This window comes from Pipra filicauda, unplaced genomic scaffold (genome assembly GCF_003945595.2).
Source record: "Pipra filicauda isolate LSUMZ 115617 unplaced genomic scaffold, ASM394559v2 scaffold384_size681814_pilon, whole genome shotgun sequence".
In the NCBI taxonomy this organism is placed as follows: domain Eukaryota; kingdom Metazoa; phylum Chordata; class Aves; order Passeriformes; family Pipridae; genus Pipra; species Pipra filicauda.
In genome coordinates, this window is record NW_024104514.1 from 116,301 (window position 1) to 136,039 (window position 19,739).

The window sequence follows — 19,739 nt, forward strand, 5'->3', positions numbered from 1 at the left end:
CGGCCCCTGGCGGCGCGGAGGAACGATGGCCCCTCCCCGCCCGGCTGCCCCAGCGCAGCGCGACCCGACACAAACACCCACAAGAAACGTGTTTTAAAGGCGAGGTTTTATGTAGATTATGCAAAACCCTCGAGAACGAGCAACTCCAGCATCCCGCTCGCCCAAGGCAGGCGGCGAGGCTTGTACGAGCCTCCGCGGGCTCCCCATGGGGGGGACAGGCTGGAGGGGGCAGGGGTTTCCCTGCCTTCCTAAGGCAAGGAGGAGCCCGCACGGAGAGGGATCTTCTCCACCGCCCTTGTCCGGCTGCCTTGGAGAGAAGGGTATCTATGCTGGGTTGCTGCAATGTAAAGTGCTCTGAGAAAAAACGTGTTAATTTCAACAGTGCTGCGGTGCCAAACCAACCATCAGCAGCATCACGGCACCGCACAATGCTGGAGGCATCTCGTCACTCTTGGTCCCATGAAACAAAGTACCTACAGACAGTACCAACGTGGCTGGGAGGCCCAAGCTGGCCCTGGCATCCTGTGCGCCAAGACCCAGAGCCAGCCCCATTCTCCAGCCACCTCTTCTTCACTTCCTCCTCCGGCTGTGCTGCTTCAGCTCCTCCAGCTCCTTCTCCATCAGGTGGGACTCAGCGGTGGTCTCGGAGAGCTGCAACGCACAGCAAATGATGACAAGAGTAAGTTAAAAGCTTGTGAGGCTTCTCTGACTTCACAGGACAGTTGAGATTTACCACTGCAAGCCAGGACCTGCAGAAGGGAATTTGTTCCTATTGAGCAAGGGGGAAGCTGCCATGTCACACTTCACTGAGATCACCCGGAAAACCTGGAGAGCAGCTAGGGTTTCTGCTCAGTGCTCCAGCCACAAAAGCCACTTGCCAGTTTCAAAATATGGGAAGAGTAAGGAAGGAAAATAAAGGAAAGAGTATTTGTCCAGACTGACATAAAGGCTAAATCACTTAATAGACGGAGAACACACGTGTTCTATTTCACTGAAAGTCTCTCCAGATTTTAAGCACAAAAGTTGTGATCTTAGGATAAGGCTGAATTTTGGTTTATTTAGGGCTTGGGAATTCTTTCATCCACAAGTTTAAACACAGAACAGATGTCATGTCCCTCGTGACAGCAGATGGAAGTTTTAATCCTCTGTGACCAGAGAGGGTGGCTATAACTCAGTTTCACAGTTAGGGCAGAGGCCAGAGTGGCAAGAAAAATGCCATTCTCCGTGCAGAAGGGGAAAGAGGAGACATGGCGCTTGCAGGCGCTGCCCTCTCCTCAGCCACAGCATTCACAACAAGCTCTGGTGCAGGGGGAACCTTTCTCTCTCCTCACAGAGCAGATCAGGCTCTACTCCCACAGTCACTTCACTGTTACATGAATGCTGCACAGCAGGGTAAGGCAGAAAGCAAGGTGCAGTGGGAGCAGCCTCCTTCAGCAGTCCCAGCACCCTTCACTTGGACCCTTCACCGAGGAATCTCCACTGCTATGGGCAGGCAGGAATAGGGTGAAGACTCACCATGTCCAGCAGAATATCCACTTTCAGCCGAAGGAGGTTGTTTTCTTCCTCTAGCTGCTGGTTTCGTTTGCGCAAGCGCTGCAATTCTCTGCGATCCCCCGTGAAGCTTCCTGATTCTGGGAGGAAAGAAAGAGGTCAAAATATAGATTGTCAGCCAACTGTGGCTACTTCAGACCAAAACAAGCTGAGCTGCACTTTACCTGACACCCACTGGCCATTTTCAAACTTCAGGCTCTGGCCAGCAAGGTTCATGGAGGGGGTGCCGTACTCCAGGCCCAGCTCAACCTCACGGGTGGATCTATCCATCTGCAGGGAGAAGATCACACTCAGCATTCCACAGAATTCCAAGCCACCCCCTGCTCTCCCATTTCTTAGTGACTGGCATTAAAATGGAAGATGCTGGTCCGAATGGCCCTGGATCCTGGAATCCTGCTTTGGTCATGTACTGCTGCAGTAGACAACTGGCTTCTCACTACCATCCCTGCACTTTCTCCCACCCAAACACACACTCACCTCCCTGGGCTTGAAGACCACTGGTGAGGAGTTTTCAGTGAAATGGTTCTGGACTGCATGTAGGGTAACAATGATCTTTCCCTGAGCTATTCCATTTCTAGTTTTATATATAGTCACTGGTGATCAGAAATGGGGTCGCACTGCAGGAATAGAGCAGCACAGCTGGAATCATAGAATATCCTGAGTTGGAAGGACCCCACGGGGATCGAGTCCAACTCCTGGCCCTGCACAGGACAGCTCCAAGAATCACACCACATGTCTGAGAGTGTTGTACAAACGCTTCTTGAACTCTGTCAGGCTTGGTGGCGTGACCACTTCTCTGGGGAGCCTGTTCGAGTGCCTGACCACCCTCTGGGTGAAGAACTTTTTCCTCTCCCAGAAGAAGCTGGGAGCTCTTGTAAGGGTTACGGTACTCGCAGCAGGAGCCACCCACTCCGGTTACCAAGCAAGTACTCCTGCAGCAAACCATGGGCACTGGGACTCACAAAGTGCAGGTTGGAGAGAGAGACCCATTTCCTGGGGGGCGTCTTCTTCGGGCTGAAGGAGCTCCCAAACAGGGGCATCACGTGCTGCTGGCCGGGCTTACAGGAGGCTCCCTGAAAGAGCAGGAGGGATAGGGCTGGTCTGAGGCTGTGGGACAGGAGCAGTGATGTGACAAGGCAGCTACGTTGGCAGGGGCGAGGTTTGCTTCAGCTGCCCATTTTCCAGCACTGACGCTGCCCGGTTTCCACCCAACACCAGCCCTCGCACCCTTTCTCCCCAGGCAGTGCCTCCCTGGCTCTCAGAGAGGCTGAGATGGCGGTTTGGAGGGTACCTGGCTGCCCACCCGCCACCACTGCCCGGCAGCACCGGCACTCCACGGGCACCTCCCTCGCACCTCTGTTGCCACGTGAACAAGCTGGGATGGGGGACAGAGGGTGCAAAGCGTCACAGCCCCCCCAGCCCTCACCTGTGCCCCCTCCCAACCTGTGCCCTCTCCTCACCTGTGTCCCCTCCCTGCCCGCGCCCCTGCCCTCGGCCGGTATCCCTCGCGCCGCGCGGTATCTCCCGGCACCGGCTGGGCACGGGCCGTACCACCCTACGGGCACGCCGAGGAGCTGCGAGAGGAGCACCGCAGGCGTTATTCCCCGCACGGGCCGCCATCGGGATGCTCCTTTGTTCTGTTTTCCCTCCCGGCATCTCACTGGCGAAAGCAGCGGGCTCGGCGAGAGCAGAACCGACGAGGAACACCCCCGCCCCGCAGTGGTAGGGTCAGCCCCGCGCTGCGGGGGCGGTTGGGCCGGGCTGTTCCATCGGGCTTCGCCTCAATGACGGGGGGTGGGGGGGGCCGCACCTCTCCGTTAGGCCGCGCTGGCTCCCGGCGCTCCCCGTCCGTCCCCAGTGGGATCCGCCGCGTGTCCCGGGAGCGGTTTGCGGCCGCCGCGTTGCCGTGGCGACGGGATCCGCCGGTCCGCTCCGCCTCCCGTGGACGGGGAAGACGGGGGCGGAGTGGCTGGGGCGGTGGGGATGGGGCTCTTCTCGCGTCAAAGTTGTGATGTGCTATCCGCGCTTTCCCTAGCACCCTCCCGAAAATGCTCGAGTCGGTTGGAAGACTTTCTAAAATTCTTTTGGGTGGGTTTTTTGTTTGTTTGTTTGTTTTTCAGATAAATACCTATAAGCCATGAGGCAAGCCTCCTTGCTTGGGAACATGGGAGAAAAAGTGGAGGAGGTCTGGAGTCCTGGACTGCGTCTGTTCAGGGGATGATGGGTGAGGAGCTGAAGAGGGAAGTATCCCACAGAACCGCAGAATCAATTAGGTTGGAAAAGACCTCTGAGATCATCGAGTCCAACCCATGCCCGAACTCCACCGTATCAACTAGACCATGGCACCAAGTGCCACATCCAGTCTTTCCTTACACACCTCCAGGCACAGTGACTTCACAGGAGCAGCTCCTCACATGCCTTTCTCTGAAGCAGTCCCAGCGTCCTGATTTCCTGCACACGTTGCAAAGTCCTCCCTTTCAGCACATGATGGAATACATTTAGTTTTATTGTGTTACTTACTGGCTTGTATTCCACGGGAGGTGGCTGTGGCAGTTAGTTTGGATAATATTTTAAATGAACAGCAGGGGTATGTAGCAGATATCACCGGTACTTTTTATATTGCAGGGGCAAAATGCCATTCCTAAATTATAAAATAATTCTCCAATATGTTAGAATTTAGTGATCTGAATTTACTTGCTTCATTGTTAGAAAAGCTTCTGTTGAGGACTTCTGGGGCTTTCAGGAAAATTTTAGATGAATGAGATACTAAGATGCTGACTTTGGTTAAAAGGGAACAATAAAGAAAAGAAGAAAAAAAAAGGGGGGGGCAGGCAGATAAAAGGAGAAGAAAAGAAGAAAATCACCAACCTTTTACTTTGGTTTGTACATGTATTAATACTCCAGGGGAAAAAAAAACCCCAACAGTCTTTCATTCTCGGAGTGCTTAATTGGCACCCTGCCTGAAGTGAACCAGAAAATGACTCACTTGGAATGAAAATTGAAAAGATACCACAATTAAACCCGGTGTCTAGAGACAAGAAAAATCTCTGGTGCTGCACTATCTTCTTGTAGTTCAGTTAAGCAATGTCTGTTTCTTGCAGGATACATGCTATAAACACAGTGGCCTTCTGACCTGGTGTACCAGAGTCTGTGCACTGGAAATTAGTGATTTTTGCAATAAGAGAAGTGATTATATTGTGTGTGGGGAAACCAACACCCTTAAAAGTAGAATAAAAACTTGCCATTCTGAGCAAAGTCTTTGTGAAGTAGTCATGGCTTCTATCAGCATTTAATACCCATTGGATAAGAAATATGAAGGTCCAGATAAATGAGGGCAAGAATCTTGGAAGAAAAGCTGAGAGAATGTAGAATTAGAATTTTGAACTGAAAAAAAAAAAAAATGCAGCTATCCTGGGTGCTTATAAGAGCCAAAGACCACATAGGATAGTGAGGGGCTGAGATCTTAACACTCATTTTCTTCTTTTTCATTCATTATATGCACTGAAAATTTCTGAGTTTCCAAACAGATACTCAGACCTGAAGAGCTCCAGGTGAGAGATGCATCTCCCTGAGTTGCTCAGAAACAAAGGCACATATGTTTCCTTTGTAAACACTTAAGGGTTTTTTTATTGCGGGGGTGGGAGGGGGACCAATGACAGACGTCAAGAAGCGCTGGTCAGGACGTGCCCTGCCAATAACACAGGGGGAGTAATGTTCACCTTCCTAGAAGAGACCTCTGTGTTTCAGCCCACTTGTTGCCTGAGTTCTCCTTGCACTGAGCAGGATGAGTATTGAAGTAATACATTATAGTTACTGTAAAATTAAACTGTCTCATGTATCCAGGGTCTCACCGTGATTCCCTGACAGCCTCTTTCTGTGGAGCAGAGACTCTGAAAAGGCCAGGCAGCCCAACCCTACTACTTTGGCACATGGGGTGAATGCTTCCTTCTGTGTGCCCCTGATGGCTCTGTGCATGGTGGGTAATACCTGTGTGAATAGTCTCACAGTTGGTAGGGCTTGTGAACGAGAATTCAGAAAGCTTCTCCTGGAGACTGAGAGAAAGAGGTTCAGTGTCTGATTTCCGCTGTGATTTGCTTAAGGAATCTTTCTTCTTTGGCATGGCATTACTAAGTTTCATTTCTTGCCAGACTCCATTTCCTTGAAAAATGCTGTGGAATTTCCTTGCTGCACCAACCTCCTGGGCTATTCTGGCAGCAGCTTTTCATAGTTGTTTCTCTGCTCACATCAGGTAGATACCGAGACAAGAGCTGACCATTGCTGTTTCGAGCATTGCCTCTCGATGTATTGCATTGTTCTCCTGCCAGGGGGTAGATGCTAAAAGCATCATGGCATAGCACAGTGCATCCTTTTGTGCCTGTTGCTTTGTGGGGAAGTGAATGCCTAGCACACACACTCTCTGCTGGGACAATAACTAGAGATCACTTAGGTCCTGCAAAAGCTCATTAAATGGCGAAGAAACTGCATATCACAGTCATTGTGCAAGGAAGCTGTGTATGTTCTCACGAAGACATCTTTGGGAACACTGGTGGAAGGCTGGGAGATCGACAGGATGAAGATAGGGCTGCAGCACATGGTAATGTGGAAGTTTTGGAATAGACCCAAGCTGTTCTTGGTAGCTTAATTTGGAGCATCTTCTTCAGCTTTTTTGGTTCACAAGCGATAGAGAATCTACAGTTTAGGTAGTCTCAGGGCTGCTTTTAACTCCATAGTGTTTCTCTTGCCTTTTTTCATATACACTATGGGATTATTATTGTTCTCTGTTATATCAATAATTTTAGGGAACCCCCACTGACTGGTGAGTTCAGTAGGCTTACTCTAAGCTTACTCTGATGTAAAAAAGAGTATTTATTGTAATTATTGCTGCTTGAAACTTGCTACATTGCCTGGTGGGCTAAATGAGACTGATTTTGAAACCTATAAAACCTATTTTGGCATATTGAAATTAATTCCCTGCCCAATTAAATTTTTTTCAGTAGTGAGGTAATTCCAGACACATCTTTTTCTCTCTGTGTTTCTTCTTTTCATTATAGCCAACTCAAGAGATAAAAGAACAGCCGTTTCACTGCTTTGCAAAGAATTGTGCTTTCCTCCTGCTTGACTGCCGCCGATTCCACCACCAGGAGGCCCTCGTTCCAGTGCTTACGGCTAGGCAAAGAAAGCACAAGGACAGCAAAAAGAGGTAGAGAAACCTATCCCCACAGGAGTAATCTGAAATTAATACTTATCTATAAACATAGATTTTCAGAGTACTGTGCAGGCATCTATTATTAGAATCTCTTTTATTGCAAGAATCCTAATATCCCACTATTAGTTGTACTGTAACTTCTGGGAATAATGGAGTGTCACAGATGGTATCCCTGCATTGAATCCCTCAGTGACAGCCAGGAAAGTTCATGCCTTTGTCTTCTGGATAGTAAAGCTCTTAGTGACCTAAGTAAAATAATAAAATGAAGTAAAGCACAGGTTTGACTTCTAGTCACTCCTGTCTGCCCTCTATTACCCAATGAATATGCCTTCCCCTTCTTTGCCTCTGCCTTCTCTCTTTTAGTTACTTATTCCTGGGTTCTTAATTTTCTTTCACTTTTCACAGCTGGCTTTTATTGTCTCTGAAAAGTTCTAAATATCTGCACTAACAGTCTGTCTGATTGTTCTGTTTTGCTAACATGACCTTTAAAGAAAGGGGGAAGGAGAAATGTTTTCATCCTTTCTTTTTTACCAAATCATGTACTTCTTTCCTTAATTATTGGCTCTTCAAAGCTGCAATCATTGCTTTGGCTGAAATGTAGTTTTTGTTATTCAAAAGAACAGTGTGTCCGTGATCTCTTAACTAAAAAGTGTTTAGAGTTGCCTTTTTTTTCCCTTAAATCCTATTTTTTTCTCTTCATTGCTGAGTCAAGCCTTGTATATCTGCTTCTGTGCTGGTTTCCCAAGATCATGTTTCAGTGCTGATGAGTCCAAGACACAGCTTTGTAATGCAATTTCAGAATGGATGATAGGTGAGAATAGTTTTGCTCCTTGCAGGAAATGTGGCTCCTGCAAACTGTAGCCCCTTCTCTTTCAAACCCAGTTCCCGCCCTCCTTCCCTGAATTCACACATATGCATTTTACATGTTTACATTTGTCTATTTGGACCTTTTCTTATATGTACTAATGTGTAAAACACATATCCTCTGCTCTAAGAAGCAGAAAAAGCATAAATGAAGCCACGATGATGTATGCAAAGTTCCCAGGCCTCTGAGGTTTTCCGATCACCACTCACCGTTCTGGCCACACTATTCACTTAAAAGAGTTTACACAAATACACAGGCAGTTGAGCCACTCACGCACTCTGGAAAAAATCCATCACTTCCTGACAGAGTTTGCCACGAGGCTGTCCTTAGTGACTGGGAGACTGAAGGCTCAGAGAATACGTGCTGCTCACACAGCAGTGAAAGCTCGTGTTAAGCTCTATTTCACTCTGTTCCTATTACCTGGCTACTCTTTGCTTGCTTCCACATCTGTATTTTCCTTCTTCTTTTTGTCTCTTACTTTCACAGTCATCTGTTTCCATGGATCACTTAACATGTCCTTTCTAGGAAATGATGAAATATTAAACCTCCAGTCTGTAAGTTCCTGATGAGCGGATGCAGGGAAAGGGAATACCAGTGAAAGGGTCTCAAGGATCTCTGCGTATGCGTTGGTGTTTTGTGCTCTATTGTAACCCTTCACAGCTGGCAGATGCTGGAGACAAGATGTTCAGCCTTCAGGCTTTGCTGCTGTGTTGTTTATAAGGGAGAGCAAACAGGGCCTGTATTCTAAATCCCCTTCTAAGCTGATTTTATATCAGGCCATAGGTGAACATCAGCTGTGCTTTGTCCATAAAAACAAGTGAGATACTGTGAAGCTCAATGCGTATAGCACACTATGGAAATCGGAGAGAAGTGCTAAATATTCTTTCTTCTTCCATGTTCTTTCACTGTTCCTTCTATGCCTTCACTTAGGCATGCTATGAACTCCAAGAACTGGAGACTATTCTCAGCTGGAACCAGAAAAATTCAAGATGAACAATCCGCTGTCACCAAAGTCGTGGGAACACTGATGTAAGCATTCTCCCTAGATCCCGCTATTGAAAATAAGAATTTCATACCCAACCTGGGTGGTCATTTTTCTCCCCAGGATGCCTTGATCTATAGGTCTTAGTCTGCACTAATTCTTTGTGTCAGAAAGGTATGCCTGTGGATAGCCTCTTACCAAAGGCAAAAATTGAAAGTAATGTGGTCTTTAGATGATGTGGTGTCTGCAGCAACATGACAATGGACTGTTTGGCCCAGTCCTTTCCAGTTCTGGGTATCTGCTGTCAGCTCTTGTGGTTGCTTTTCAGGCTTTTGAGGAATGCAGAATACTGGTCACCAATGGTCTGCGCTACCCAAGGGACAGCAATTTAGAACCCATTCCTATGAGGCCTGGGAAGGCCAGGTATAGTAGTATTTAGAGCAGTAAATGTGAGATTTGGTTGTTTTTTGTTTCCTGTCTTAATTCTGTGTTGTTTCCTGGCATAGCAAGGGATGCAAATATGAGACATACCAGGATCAGGTAGAAAGTGGTCTTGATAGCTCAACAGTTGCCATGTAAGTAGTTGTACCTTGTCAGTGTGTTCAGCAGCAGTAAAGCAGGATCTTCATTAGTTCACAAGGGAAAGCAAACCCTGAAAATAAAAATTTTGAATTTGCATTGAATGCCCAAGCATAATGAGCCTTAATGGAGGGTGCTCTCTCTGCATAAACTTAAAATAAAACATAAACTAAGTCTTGGATTCTAAACTTAGGAACTGTGTTTTTCACTCTGCCTCCCTTCCCCAGATTCCTTCAAGATGACAAGCAGTCCAGAGAAGACTGGTAAGCACTCTGTACAAGAATGCAGGATAAAAATATATTCACAAATATGTGCAGCCAGCAAGTGGATGTGTCACAGAAGCTAAGGCTTTCATTAGAAGGAGTCATTACTCTTAAGGAAACTTTCCAGTCTGACCATTCAGGACCTACTCTGTCAGTCACACTCGGACCAAAGCCCTTTTGCGGCGGGTGGCTCCTCGGAGTCAATGGGTGCCTCGCCTGACTCCCTACACATCCCACACTCACACAGTCAAACCAGGTTTCCTTACTGGCTCAAGCCAGGGTTTCCCATAGCAGAGGCTCAGACATCTGGATCCTTAAAATAATTTAATCTTTGTGCAATTACAGAATGACAGCTTGAGTGTAGTGCCTCCAAGGAGGGACCCCAAACAAAGGAAGCCCTGGGTTTTTATCCCCTCACAGTCTTCACAAAAAAGTCCTCAGCAGGTGTTTATTCATCTTAATTTCAAACACATGCCCCACAAGCACCTGTTGCACTTGCTCTTCAGGGATTTTTGCTCATTGAAGGTCATCAGTTCCCCAGACAACACTCGCTGCCTATATTGTACTCTCCGACCAAGATCCAAGATACAGCAGACATTTCCTTTCGAAAAGAAGTAAGAGAAGAATGTGATATAGGGAAGTTTATACTTAACCTTGACTGTGCACCAAGTGCTTAAATATTGTAAAGAATCTCATCTTTTTAATGGGAGGGAAGGCATGTCATATTTAGAAAGTGGCTCCCAGCTCACACATCTGTGTAATTTGATTCAGTTTGGAAATAAAAGCAGATGAAAATCTGAGTCTCTGAAGATTTAAATCTTGTCAGCCTGAAAGAAAGCGAAATTGTTTTCATGGGTCAGCAGACAGGCTGTTCTCACAATTCACTCATTCATTTACTGCTGAAGTAATGTGCTACTTCAGTTCCAAGATTAAACAACTGGTAGTGATAACTTGTTGTCAGGGATCGTGTCAGGATGTCAAGCCTTGTGTAGAACACAGGAAAGCTAGTAATGGAAATTGAGACAGGTGAGCCAGTGTGCAATGGGCTGCAAGTAGCGATAATCAAGTCAGTAAAAAATGGGGATTGCAGCATCCAAAACAAATATCCAAATTTGATATTTAGTCACCTAGATAAGTCATGACACTCTCTAAAATGCTCCATAATAAGCATTTATCTTGCAGGCAATCGGAACTGCAGGCACTTAAGCTTTTGCTGTTTAATTATGAGCGTCTAATTTAATTTCTGGTTTGATTTCTTGGGACCTGGATGACCTAGATGATGGACTATAATGCAACAGCATTACCACTATACTTGGATACAGAATAGCAAATTACTTTGAAATGTCTAATAGAAATTCACTGGATCTTTAGACATGGTTTTTGTCAGTGGTTTAGGAGAAAGAAAATAATGCTTGTTTGTCACACAAAGAAAGGAAAGGTTCTAAGCACAGAGAGCAAAGAAAGTAAGGGAGAAAATAAAAAACCAAGAGAAAGATAGTTGGGCAAAGTGGCATGGAAAAATTATGAACAGCGGAAGAAGTGGTAGTGGATAAAGGTACACAGAGGCTGCATTGAATCGGAGGCTGGAAATGCTGAATTGGATACAGAAGCCAGTGAGATATTTAAAGCCAGTGCTGATAGAGTCAGTAATTTATTTCTCTACAAATGCTTTGAAAAGAAACTGAATTATATTGCTCTTAAATTGAAGTTAAGAACAATGCCAATATTGTTCAGCACTTTGTGGTTTTCTGGTATTGTACATGTAAGTGAGGAGGGGAGGTGGGATGGGGAGAAAAAACAGGTAATCACTCACAAGCCTGTCTGTTAAAATCTAGAGCCTTTGAAAACAAGCTGGCAGGAAATTAGTTATTCTCCCTAAAGTCTGAAATTAGGTTTAGCAAATATTTTCTTCTATAATTACTCACGCTGCAGATGACTTCTCTTGGCATAACACACAACTTACTCAGTTTGCAATTTGCTGATTTCTACATATTTTTGTAATGGAAGTTTGTGCTGTCACGTCTGTCAACAAGTGGAAGCAACATCTTCTGCTTCTCTTGACCAAGCTAAATTGAGTTTGGTTTATTTTTTATTTTAATAGACATTATTAGAGCAATGCTGCTGGAATCCAGGTCAGTTTTTCTTCTTTGGAATTCCTGCCTGTGCTTATATTTAAGTATGATCGCAGTGATACTGCCATGCTGCCAGTCACATTCCTCCTGCCACAGTCAGGGGTCTTGCCATTATAGTTTTAGAAAACTCCCCCTTACCAGTGCTGCTTTATCTCTGTGGAGTGGCAAGGGGAAAACACATTTCACTGAGGAATTATGGGAGGGGATATTTGGGAGAGATTAGTTTGCTTATAAAACTGGCTTAGAAAAATACAGTAACCATGTGATGTTAGAACCGTTTTTTTACCCAGATCCACACACTGAAACACACAACTGTGTTGTGCTTTATTAATTTTTTTAAAGCAGTTTATAGAGTCAATACATCTCGAGGGAAGAAATGTTCCAAAATTGTTTCTGTTGGAGACAGCTCACTTGGCTGTGAGTTTTATGAAATAGTTCCATCAGTTACTCTTTACTAGGTAAAGGCATTACCCTGGTGTCACTGCTATTTTGGAAGCCTACAATTGCCTTCTATGACCCTGAAATTTCTCCTGCCATTTCAGCAGGAGAGGATGTTTTTACTTCTTTTCCCATGACTGCAATGTGATTCTGCTAGCACTACTGGCTGCCCTAGAAACAGCTATATTTCACTTGGGGATGGGCTAGACTTTTTAAAAGGAATATATGAGAATTAAGGAATTAATCCTACTATCGTGGTAAATTTCTGAAATTTTTTCTGCCTTTCATTTTTCTTGAAGAAACTGAGACACGGAGAAGCTTCTAGCAAGTACCAACCTCATCAAACAAGCAAAGTCTTCCAAGTCCAAACAGGTAAAATACAAACCAGTGACTTTTCCATGTACAGAATGGAGAAAAAATGGTAAAATACTACTTCTTTTACTAAGAATTTGCAGGCTTGTTGTTGTGAAGACCTTTGCTAGGCTATAATATGTGCTCACCATATGAGTGTGTGTACATAGATGTGTATGTGTTTGTCAATCCTAGACCCATCACAGCTGGGACCCATCACAGCTGCTTGTGTGCACATGTTCTTTTGTGTGCCTAGTTAGTGCAAATAACTTCCTTAGGTATTCCTTGGATTCACTGACATGTACTAGGCAAAGGGAATACGGACTGCTGATGTTTAATATTTCAGACCTCCACACCCAAGATGCAAAGCTTGAAATGGATAAGAAGAAAAGCATTTGGAAGCAGTCTCAACATATGCTTGAAATGAGAAGACTAAAAATAGCACCTCATTCTAGAGAGGTGATGCAGTGTTTGGAGAAGGAGATGATGTCATAGATGGAGTTAATTTTTCTCTCTCCAGCGGACATAGCTGATCTTGTTGGCACCCAAATATGCCCTACAATACAAAAAAAAAAAAAAAAAAGATTCTTAACGGTAGTTGCTCATATAAAGGCAATGTGGAAGTGGGATTGCTTTGCACATCTTAATGTTGGGTTTTTGTCAGTTTTTCTGCACAGATTCTGTCCCTAAGCCGCTAAGGTCCCTTGCCTGTGCCCCCTTAAAGCCTTCTGTCTTACTGGGAAGAATGGGTGAGAGGACTTTACTCCTTTTGCTGGAAGCAGGTCCTCTAAGAGACCTTAAACAACTTCTGTTGCATTGAAGGCAAGTACAGCTTCCAAACCTTTGTGCTTTGGATATATTTTTAGTCTCATAATTATGACAGTTCTGAAGACTGTAGCTTTGTTTGCTTCTCAACGGGCTTCCTTCACCAGTTGTTCTTTGGGAATTTCAATACAGTGTTGGTGACAAACTATATACTGCTTACTTATTGTGCCTGTATCAGGAATTTCCTTCCCTGCCTTTTTTCCCCTATCAAATATACTTGAATTCCTCCTGAAGCAACACCCAGAAGAGTCCTTCGCCCAGACAGTTCAGACTCCTGAGCTGATTTATAGGTGCTTTAACTTTAGAGAGAGTTCTTCAAGGCCACTCAGTCGTTTCTTACAAATGGCTGGGATGCAAGACTGTTGTTGCTCTCTTCAGCTTCTTATCTCCAATTTGCTTTTGCTGCATAAGCAGTGTAATAGTTGAGGGTGGGGAATAGTGACTGGTCAGTTGGGGACATCTCATGGCGGCAGTCCAATACTGAATACTATTTTGAAATCAAATATTTGAGCGTCGTCTGATTTCCTTCTTGTCAGATACTCACTGTCCTAAGAACAGAGGTCATGTGTGAAATTTGGCATCAGAAACTCTGACCTATTCCTCTGTCTTGGATTGCCTGGCTGTTAAAACAGGAAGTGGTGCCTTAATAATACAGTGGAAAAACAACAGTGAGGGATAGACAAAACAGGAAGAAAGATTGCACTAGGAAATACTGGGATATATTGAACCCCAGTGGGATTTGTTATTGAGTGGTAGTTGTGCATCTGCACAGAGTTTCAAAGACACAGGTACATCATTTATAATCACCATTCAGCAAAAACACAAGGAGGGGAGATTAAAAGCCTTTTTTCAAATATGGACACAGAAATGTTTAATAAAGAAACTCTATTCCAGTAAGGCTGATAAAGAAACCATGGTAATGAAAGGAAAGAAGAACAAGGGATTAAACAAGAATAATCAGGCTAATGGATCTCTGAAGTTTAAAGGTTCAAGATTGAAAAAATTATTAGCTTGAACATTACTGAAAATTAAGGTTCTAAGTGTAGCAAAATCAAGGAAACACAGTATTTTAAAGATCATTACAATTCCTGAGACCTTTAAATATTATTATAAAGTAAAAATAACTGTATGATGATGCACTCAATGCCTATCTAAGTTTTGGGATTTGAAAACAGTACTGCTTATGATGTCTTCTGGCCACTAGCCTGGCAAACATATGGAATACAAATGGAGCAACATTGGGGGTTTTTTTGTAGTTTACACACAAACTCACTTGCAGAAGCAGCAGGCAAAGCCAAGAGTAGAAAACTGGCCAAATAAGAGCATGTTCAGTTCTGAAATATGATTGGTTTAAAAGAAAAGCTGATACTGACTGAGAGGCTGAACTAGAAAACCTTAGCTTTTCCAAACTCATAAGGAACGTGGAGACACTGTGAAAATGATTCATTTTTCAAGTAGAGGCTCTTCAAAGTTTGGAGCTTTTTTTTAAATGAAGAAATGTCTCGAATACTAGTGCTGAACCTCTTCTAAATGTGAATTTAAAAATGTTTTTTTCCTGTAAAATGCCATTTTTGATGTGACCAGTGAATTCCGCTGTGACCTAGAAATTTAAAATTTTCTATCAGCTGCACTTTAAATACATTCTTCTTTCTGAAGCATGCCAATGAAAAAGCTGTCCTGAGCACAAACAGAGCAGTGTACTCAAAGTCATTATTTACCCTACTTGACAACAGAAGCACTCAGTTTCTGTGAGCTGGAATGCATTAAAGGGGAAAAAAAAACATTCAATGATTTATGCTTTTTTGAGCTGTAACACTGAAAGCTCTGCTGTCCTATGTTTGGTGGACAAAGCTGCTTTGCTTCATGTCTTTTTCAAATTAATTTTCAATTCTGGTGTGTGAATAAGTTAGAGAAGCACTGATGCTTTTGGCCATAACAGCTAAGACAGTATTTGCAGTACTTCCAGCTTGTTTGTATTAGGAGTCGGAATTTCTTTGGTGTCAAGATTACACACAGAGTCCTGTGTTCTGCAGCATGGCAGATGCATCCGTGAGCAATTTTCTTGTTTTAACTCCCTTTCTGATGAGTTATTGCAGTTAAATCAAGTTTTCTGACTCAGCTTCCTGCTAAAGTAGTAACCCCTGTTGCTTCTCTCATTTTCTCTCGTGCACTAATGTGTTCAGCTGCCACCAGGCAAATTCTACCCCCTGTATTTGCATTCAGTCCCAGAGAAGTCCCTCTGTCTAAAAGAATGGTGAGAGTCCACTAAATGGCAAAACTGATCCAACACTGTCTCTCTTCCCCATCTCCCAGCTGCCTGATCTCCTCTTTTCTTCTTTATTGTTGAGATAAACACCTGAGGGAATACAAATAGGGAAAATGCAAAGCATAATGCCCTGCTGGGTTAAAGCAAAGATCTGGCTCACTCTGAGGGCTGGAATGTTGGGTGTTAGGGCAGAGTGGGAGCCCGGCCATGCTCTATAGTCTGATAGGCCTAGCCCTGGTGCCAGACTGGCCATGTGATGTACTTCATTCCCTTGGGGGATGGCTTCCCACTTAATCTGCGAGCAGAGGAATATTTAGCCAATTCTTCTGGTTTACTTAGTGAAATGAAGATATTCACCCATGGACTTTAACCAGGCCTATGACTGAGCTTTAATTCAAATGCAAGCTTGTCAGTGTCATTGTCACCAAATTTGAGGACTGATAACAGTTTCATATCAAATAAATTTTACTATTGCTTTCCTCATCCTGCTTTTATCTGATCTTGGAGGTCAATTCAAATGAAAAAGATATATGTAACTGCAATTACTACTCCCACTTAGCTATATATGTGGGCAGTCTTATTTCATAATTAGTCTGTTACTTCTGTTTATCATAAAGTTAATATTAAGCTGAAGTAGAAAAAAACAAAAATCTATGTATGTGGAGTTAGTCAAGAGCAGTTATTTTGGCATTTGCAACAGCTGTTTAGAAAGCTCTCACAGTTTAAAAAAAGACCTGTACTTCCCAAAGTATACATTTCATGATTCAGACTAATATATTTTACTGACTGCATTTCATTTTTTTTCAGTAGAGATTTTTGTGCAGAGATTGATAAACTGTAGAAGGTCACAGCACCGGCCTCTCAAGCAGAAAGAAATGTTGAACATTAAAAAGCTGCTTTAAAAAGATATATTTTTAAAGTAACTATTAGCATAGGTCAGAAATATGCTCAGTGATAAGATTTTTAAAGGACTGAATTTTAGCTGCAACCAGGCAGCAATGCACTGGCAGCAATGCACAGGCAGCTGCAACCATGCACTTAATCCATGTCTGTCCATTCTGCTACTGATCTGCTTGTTAGCTCAGGTAATCCTTGAGTTTCCTCTAATTTATCAGCTAATAGTGAAAATAAGAAGTATGTCAGAGACTAGTTAGTGACACTCAACAGTTTGCTCCTGGGCAAAGAGGAAACACATCTTATGTATAATTAAAGTCAGAAATTTATTGTTAGTGTAATTGAAATCTTGAGAGTTGGATGATTATTGATCCAGATACAACTTATAGAAAGAATAACAATACAAGACTACTTCTATAAAATGGTAACACATACACTTCTTGGATTCTACCTCTTTTCCTTGTGTTTCACTCATCTGTCCACTCTTCCTGTGAGTCATAAGGTTGGTGGTTTCTTTCTGGTGTGTGGGTGATATGGGGAGTTGTCAGCACCTGGAGTCCTTTGCTGGGAGAATATGATCTTCATGTTGGTAGTTTCTCCTTCCTTACTCTAAGATACACTTGGTGTAATTTTTTATATGCTTGCTAGCACACATTTACAGCTTTCTTCATTGCTCTGCAGTGGCACACTATATCTGATTTTATGGTATGTGGTGCCCATTACATATGTTAGCTGTTATTTTTTTTGTTCTCTTTGTTACCCCTAAATCCAGTTCCATGTCAGTATTTCTTTGACTGATCACTGGTGAGTTGTTCATAGCCATCCTGTCTGCAGGGCCAAGCCTGTGCCTCACCTGTTACATTTACATCCCTGTACTCCTCTGCCCACCTTGTGTCCCCACTTTTCAAGGCCTCTGCTATTGCACCACGCCTGTATTTCTCTACACTGCATGCTTGTGCTAGTCATAACTCTCTTTCAACACAGAATAACTGTTTGTTACTTCTATTTATATAAAATGATGACTGTACCACACACAGATAAACAGAAGTAAAACAAATTAGCCATAGACCTTGTTAGTTATGGAAACTGCTGTCACAGCTAACCAAGTAAAAGATACAGAAGGGTCAAGAGAAGTTCAAACAAAGCAAACCTGACAAGCCCCAGTCCTGAGGCCTTGCAAATTCAGTACAAAGGTTATGGCAAATTACTGTATTACAAGGCTGCATGGTTACAGGGTTTTAGACTCAAAAAGTCACGAGCAGGTAAGAGCAAGCTGTACACACTACCACATCATCCATCAGGTTAGGCTGGTTTTTTTAGAACTGGTTATGCTGGCATTTTTTCTCTTTTGGGGAAGAAAAAACATGAATGCAAGACTTAGAATCTCAGTTATCTGAAATTTTAAAACTAGAGGCTAGTTCAAAGAATACTGCATATTTTTACAGATAAAATTGCATGGCATAGTGAAGTGGAGAAAACAAGGGTAATGGCAAGGATAGCCAAGCAGTGGAATTGTCTGATTCTTTCTCAAAAGATGAAAGAAAACCCACAGCCTCCCCAGGCAAACAAACATCTGATTCAGCTTTGAGCTAGATAATCTCTTGATGTTGCTTTCAGTCCTATTGTTTTCTATTACTAGTCTGCTTTTTTTACCTTAAATAAAAAACTCCTTGTGCATTCTCAAAAGGGACAGCTTTTCTTATGTCTTTTGTCTTTTTGATAGACCATATGTGATATACTGATGCATGTCTCCATAAATCCTCTAACTTGGCTTAGGTTTTGCAAAGCTTAAGAGTGGCCTTGTTTTCCCAGTTTGCTTTTTTTTTTTTAATAAAGAATCGCTAATTTCATAATCTTTTATTCAAATAGTGAATTTTATGGTGCTTGGACTGCTATCACTTACTGTATTTGTATAGCTGACATACAGATTATTTCTTTTTCATTTAGAAAAATACCCATTCATGAATTCTCTGGTTGATGTTTTGATATTATGTTATCTTTGGCATCTTTTCTTCTCCAGTCACATATAATTTGTTGTGTTCCCGACTTGACCTGGCACCTGTTTAATATCAATGGGCACAGCCCTCTAATTCATCATTTCCTCCATAGCTGCAATTCTGAACCATGATCTGGACAAGACATCTTGAGAAACAGAAGGGAGATCTCTAATCCTATAACATATCCTTAGTGATTAACTCAAAGTAAATTAGAGGCAGCAAAATCTGTGTCTTTAATGCAGGATCACTCTCAACACTGTAGGATTGAGTACTTTTTCAAGGCTTTTTTAAAGATCTCAAGACTGCAACAGAGACATAACTGTCTCCCACTACCATTTCTATTCCTTCCATTAATTCCATTTTAACAATAGAGCTCTCCTGTCTGAATGGTGAAGCTTGGCTGATCTGATATTTTTGCCAGTCCCCGAGACCCATTGTATGCACACAGCTTTTGCAGTTCATCTTAGTTCTGACCAAAGAGAAGGAAAACACAGGCAGAGTTATTTCCTTCATGTAAAACCTCAGAGTCTACCCCAACATATGCAGGCACAGTTTCAGTCATATTCCCAAGATGGACATGGAATTCAAGGAACTGTACCAGAGAGACTGCAGATAAACGAGGAATTTGGACATGAAGCAGCAGGAAGATAAGCAAGAATTGCATAAGTACAAAAAATTGTGTGGATTCATCCTACCATGTTCTGATAACCTGATTCAATTCTGCTATTCTTCTCTTTTGCTAATCTGGTATGCTTTTAGACTATGCTAGTCTAGTATACTTTTGCTAGTATAACCCATTAGCTAACGGGGTTTTCAGAAGAGCTTTCAGGTGTGAAGAAAGAGGAGAGAGTTACAATCTGTGGTGTGAGTTAGTATAAATTCCATGGGGCACATTTAAACAAGGTGGCCTTTCCCTGATACTGACCAAGACGGAATCTGTGTTTGAGCTTCCTCACAGAAAGTTTTTGGCAGATTGTTTTTTGGAAGCAGTGATTGTTCACTATGATGTGACTAAGGGAGTAGCTAAAGTGACACAGCATTGCATAGCTACCATGATTTCTGGATTTGGGTAGTTTTGGGAATATAATAGCTAACCTAACTTCCAAGGTGGTGCTGCTATTTACTCTGTATATTCCTTTCCTGTAAGAGAGTTTTTTGCCTTGTTAATATTTGGATTGTCTTTGAAATATTCAGTATCCTTTCTCCCTCTCTCATCTGCTTTCCCTCCCCACCTCTCACCCCCAACATGGATTTTACAGGGGAAAAAATCCAAACAATGGTAGCTAGAGAAGGGAGAGCTGAAGAATATGAAGAAATTGCTGCACCTTTACCCGGAAGCATTCTGCAATTCTGGGAAGATTTCAGATATCATATTATTTTATCCTGGTTA

General features: G+C 43.1%; 2 protein-coding genes and 1 long non-coding RNA gene across 5 annotated transcripts in view; 2 read left to right on the plus strand and 1 right to left on the minus strand.

The window, feature by feature from the left end:
• Positions 1-88: 88 nt before the first annotated feature.
• On the minus strand, positions 89-3,448 carry CBY1 (chibby family member 1, beta catenin antagonist). 2 transcript variants are annotated; one of them, XM_027715218.2, is made up of 5 exons: positions 3,362-3,448; positions 2,514-2,624; positions 1,716-1,821; positions 1,516-1,631; positions 89-651 (listed from the first exon to the last, which is right to left on the minus strand). In XM_027715218.2, the coding sequence occupies exons 2-5, from the start codon at positions 2,589-2,591 to the stop codon at positions 571-573; spliced, it is 381 nt and encodes a 126-aa protein (XP_027571019.1). In that variant the 5' UTR covers positions 2,592-2,624; positions 3,362-3,448; the 3' UTR covers positions 89-570. The 2 variants fall into 2 exon arrangements, with proteins under 2 accessions (XP_027571019.1, XP_027571018.1); XM_027715217.2 differs by lacking the exon at positions 3,362-3,448 and adding an exon at positions 3,012-3,096.
• Positions 3,365-19,739, plus strand: part of DMC1 (DNA meiotic recombinase 1) — a 31,106-nt gene continuing 14,731 nt past the window's right edge. The window contains exons 1-2 of the mRNA XM_027715208.2: positions 3,365-3,639; positions 6,603-6,751. Coding sequence (XP_027571009.1) covers positions 3,535-3,639; positions 6,603-6,751 — 254 coding nt within the window. The 5' untranslated portion in view covers positions 3,365-3,534. The remainder of the gene's footprint in view (positions 3,640-6,602; positions 6,752-19,739) is intronic.
• Positions 8,996-13,456, plus strand: LOC120323944. 2 transcript variants are annotated; one of them, XR_005564897.1, is made up of 4 exons: positions 9,017-9,027; positions 9,411-9,446; positions 12,316-12,388; positions 13,032-13,456. It is a non-coding gene; the product is annotated as an uncharacterized LOC120323944 (long non-coding RNA). The 2 variants fall into 2 exon arrangements; XR_005564896.1 differs by lacking the exons at positions 12,316-12,388; positions 13,032-13,456 and adding an exon at positions 9,953-10,246 and having other exon boundaries at positions 8,996-9,027.

Coding starts and splice junctions, on each gene's coding strand:
- CBY1 (XM_027715218.2), bottom strand. CDS start 2,591: ATGCCCCTGTTTGGGAGCTCCTTCAGCCCGAAGAAGACGCCCCCCAGG. Junction 1,632..1,715: donor AAATGGCCAGTGGGTGTCAG/GTAAAGTGCAGC, acceptor CTTTCCTCCCAG/AATCAGGAAGCTTCACGGGG. Junction 652..1,515: donor TGGATATTCTGCTGGACATG/GTGAGTCTTCAC, acceptor TGTGCGTTGCAG/CTCTCCGAGACCACCGCTGA.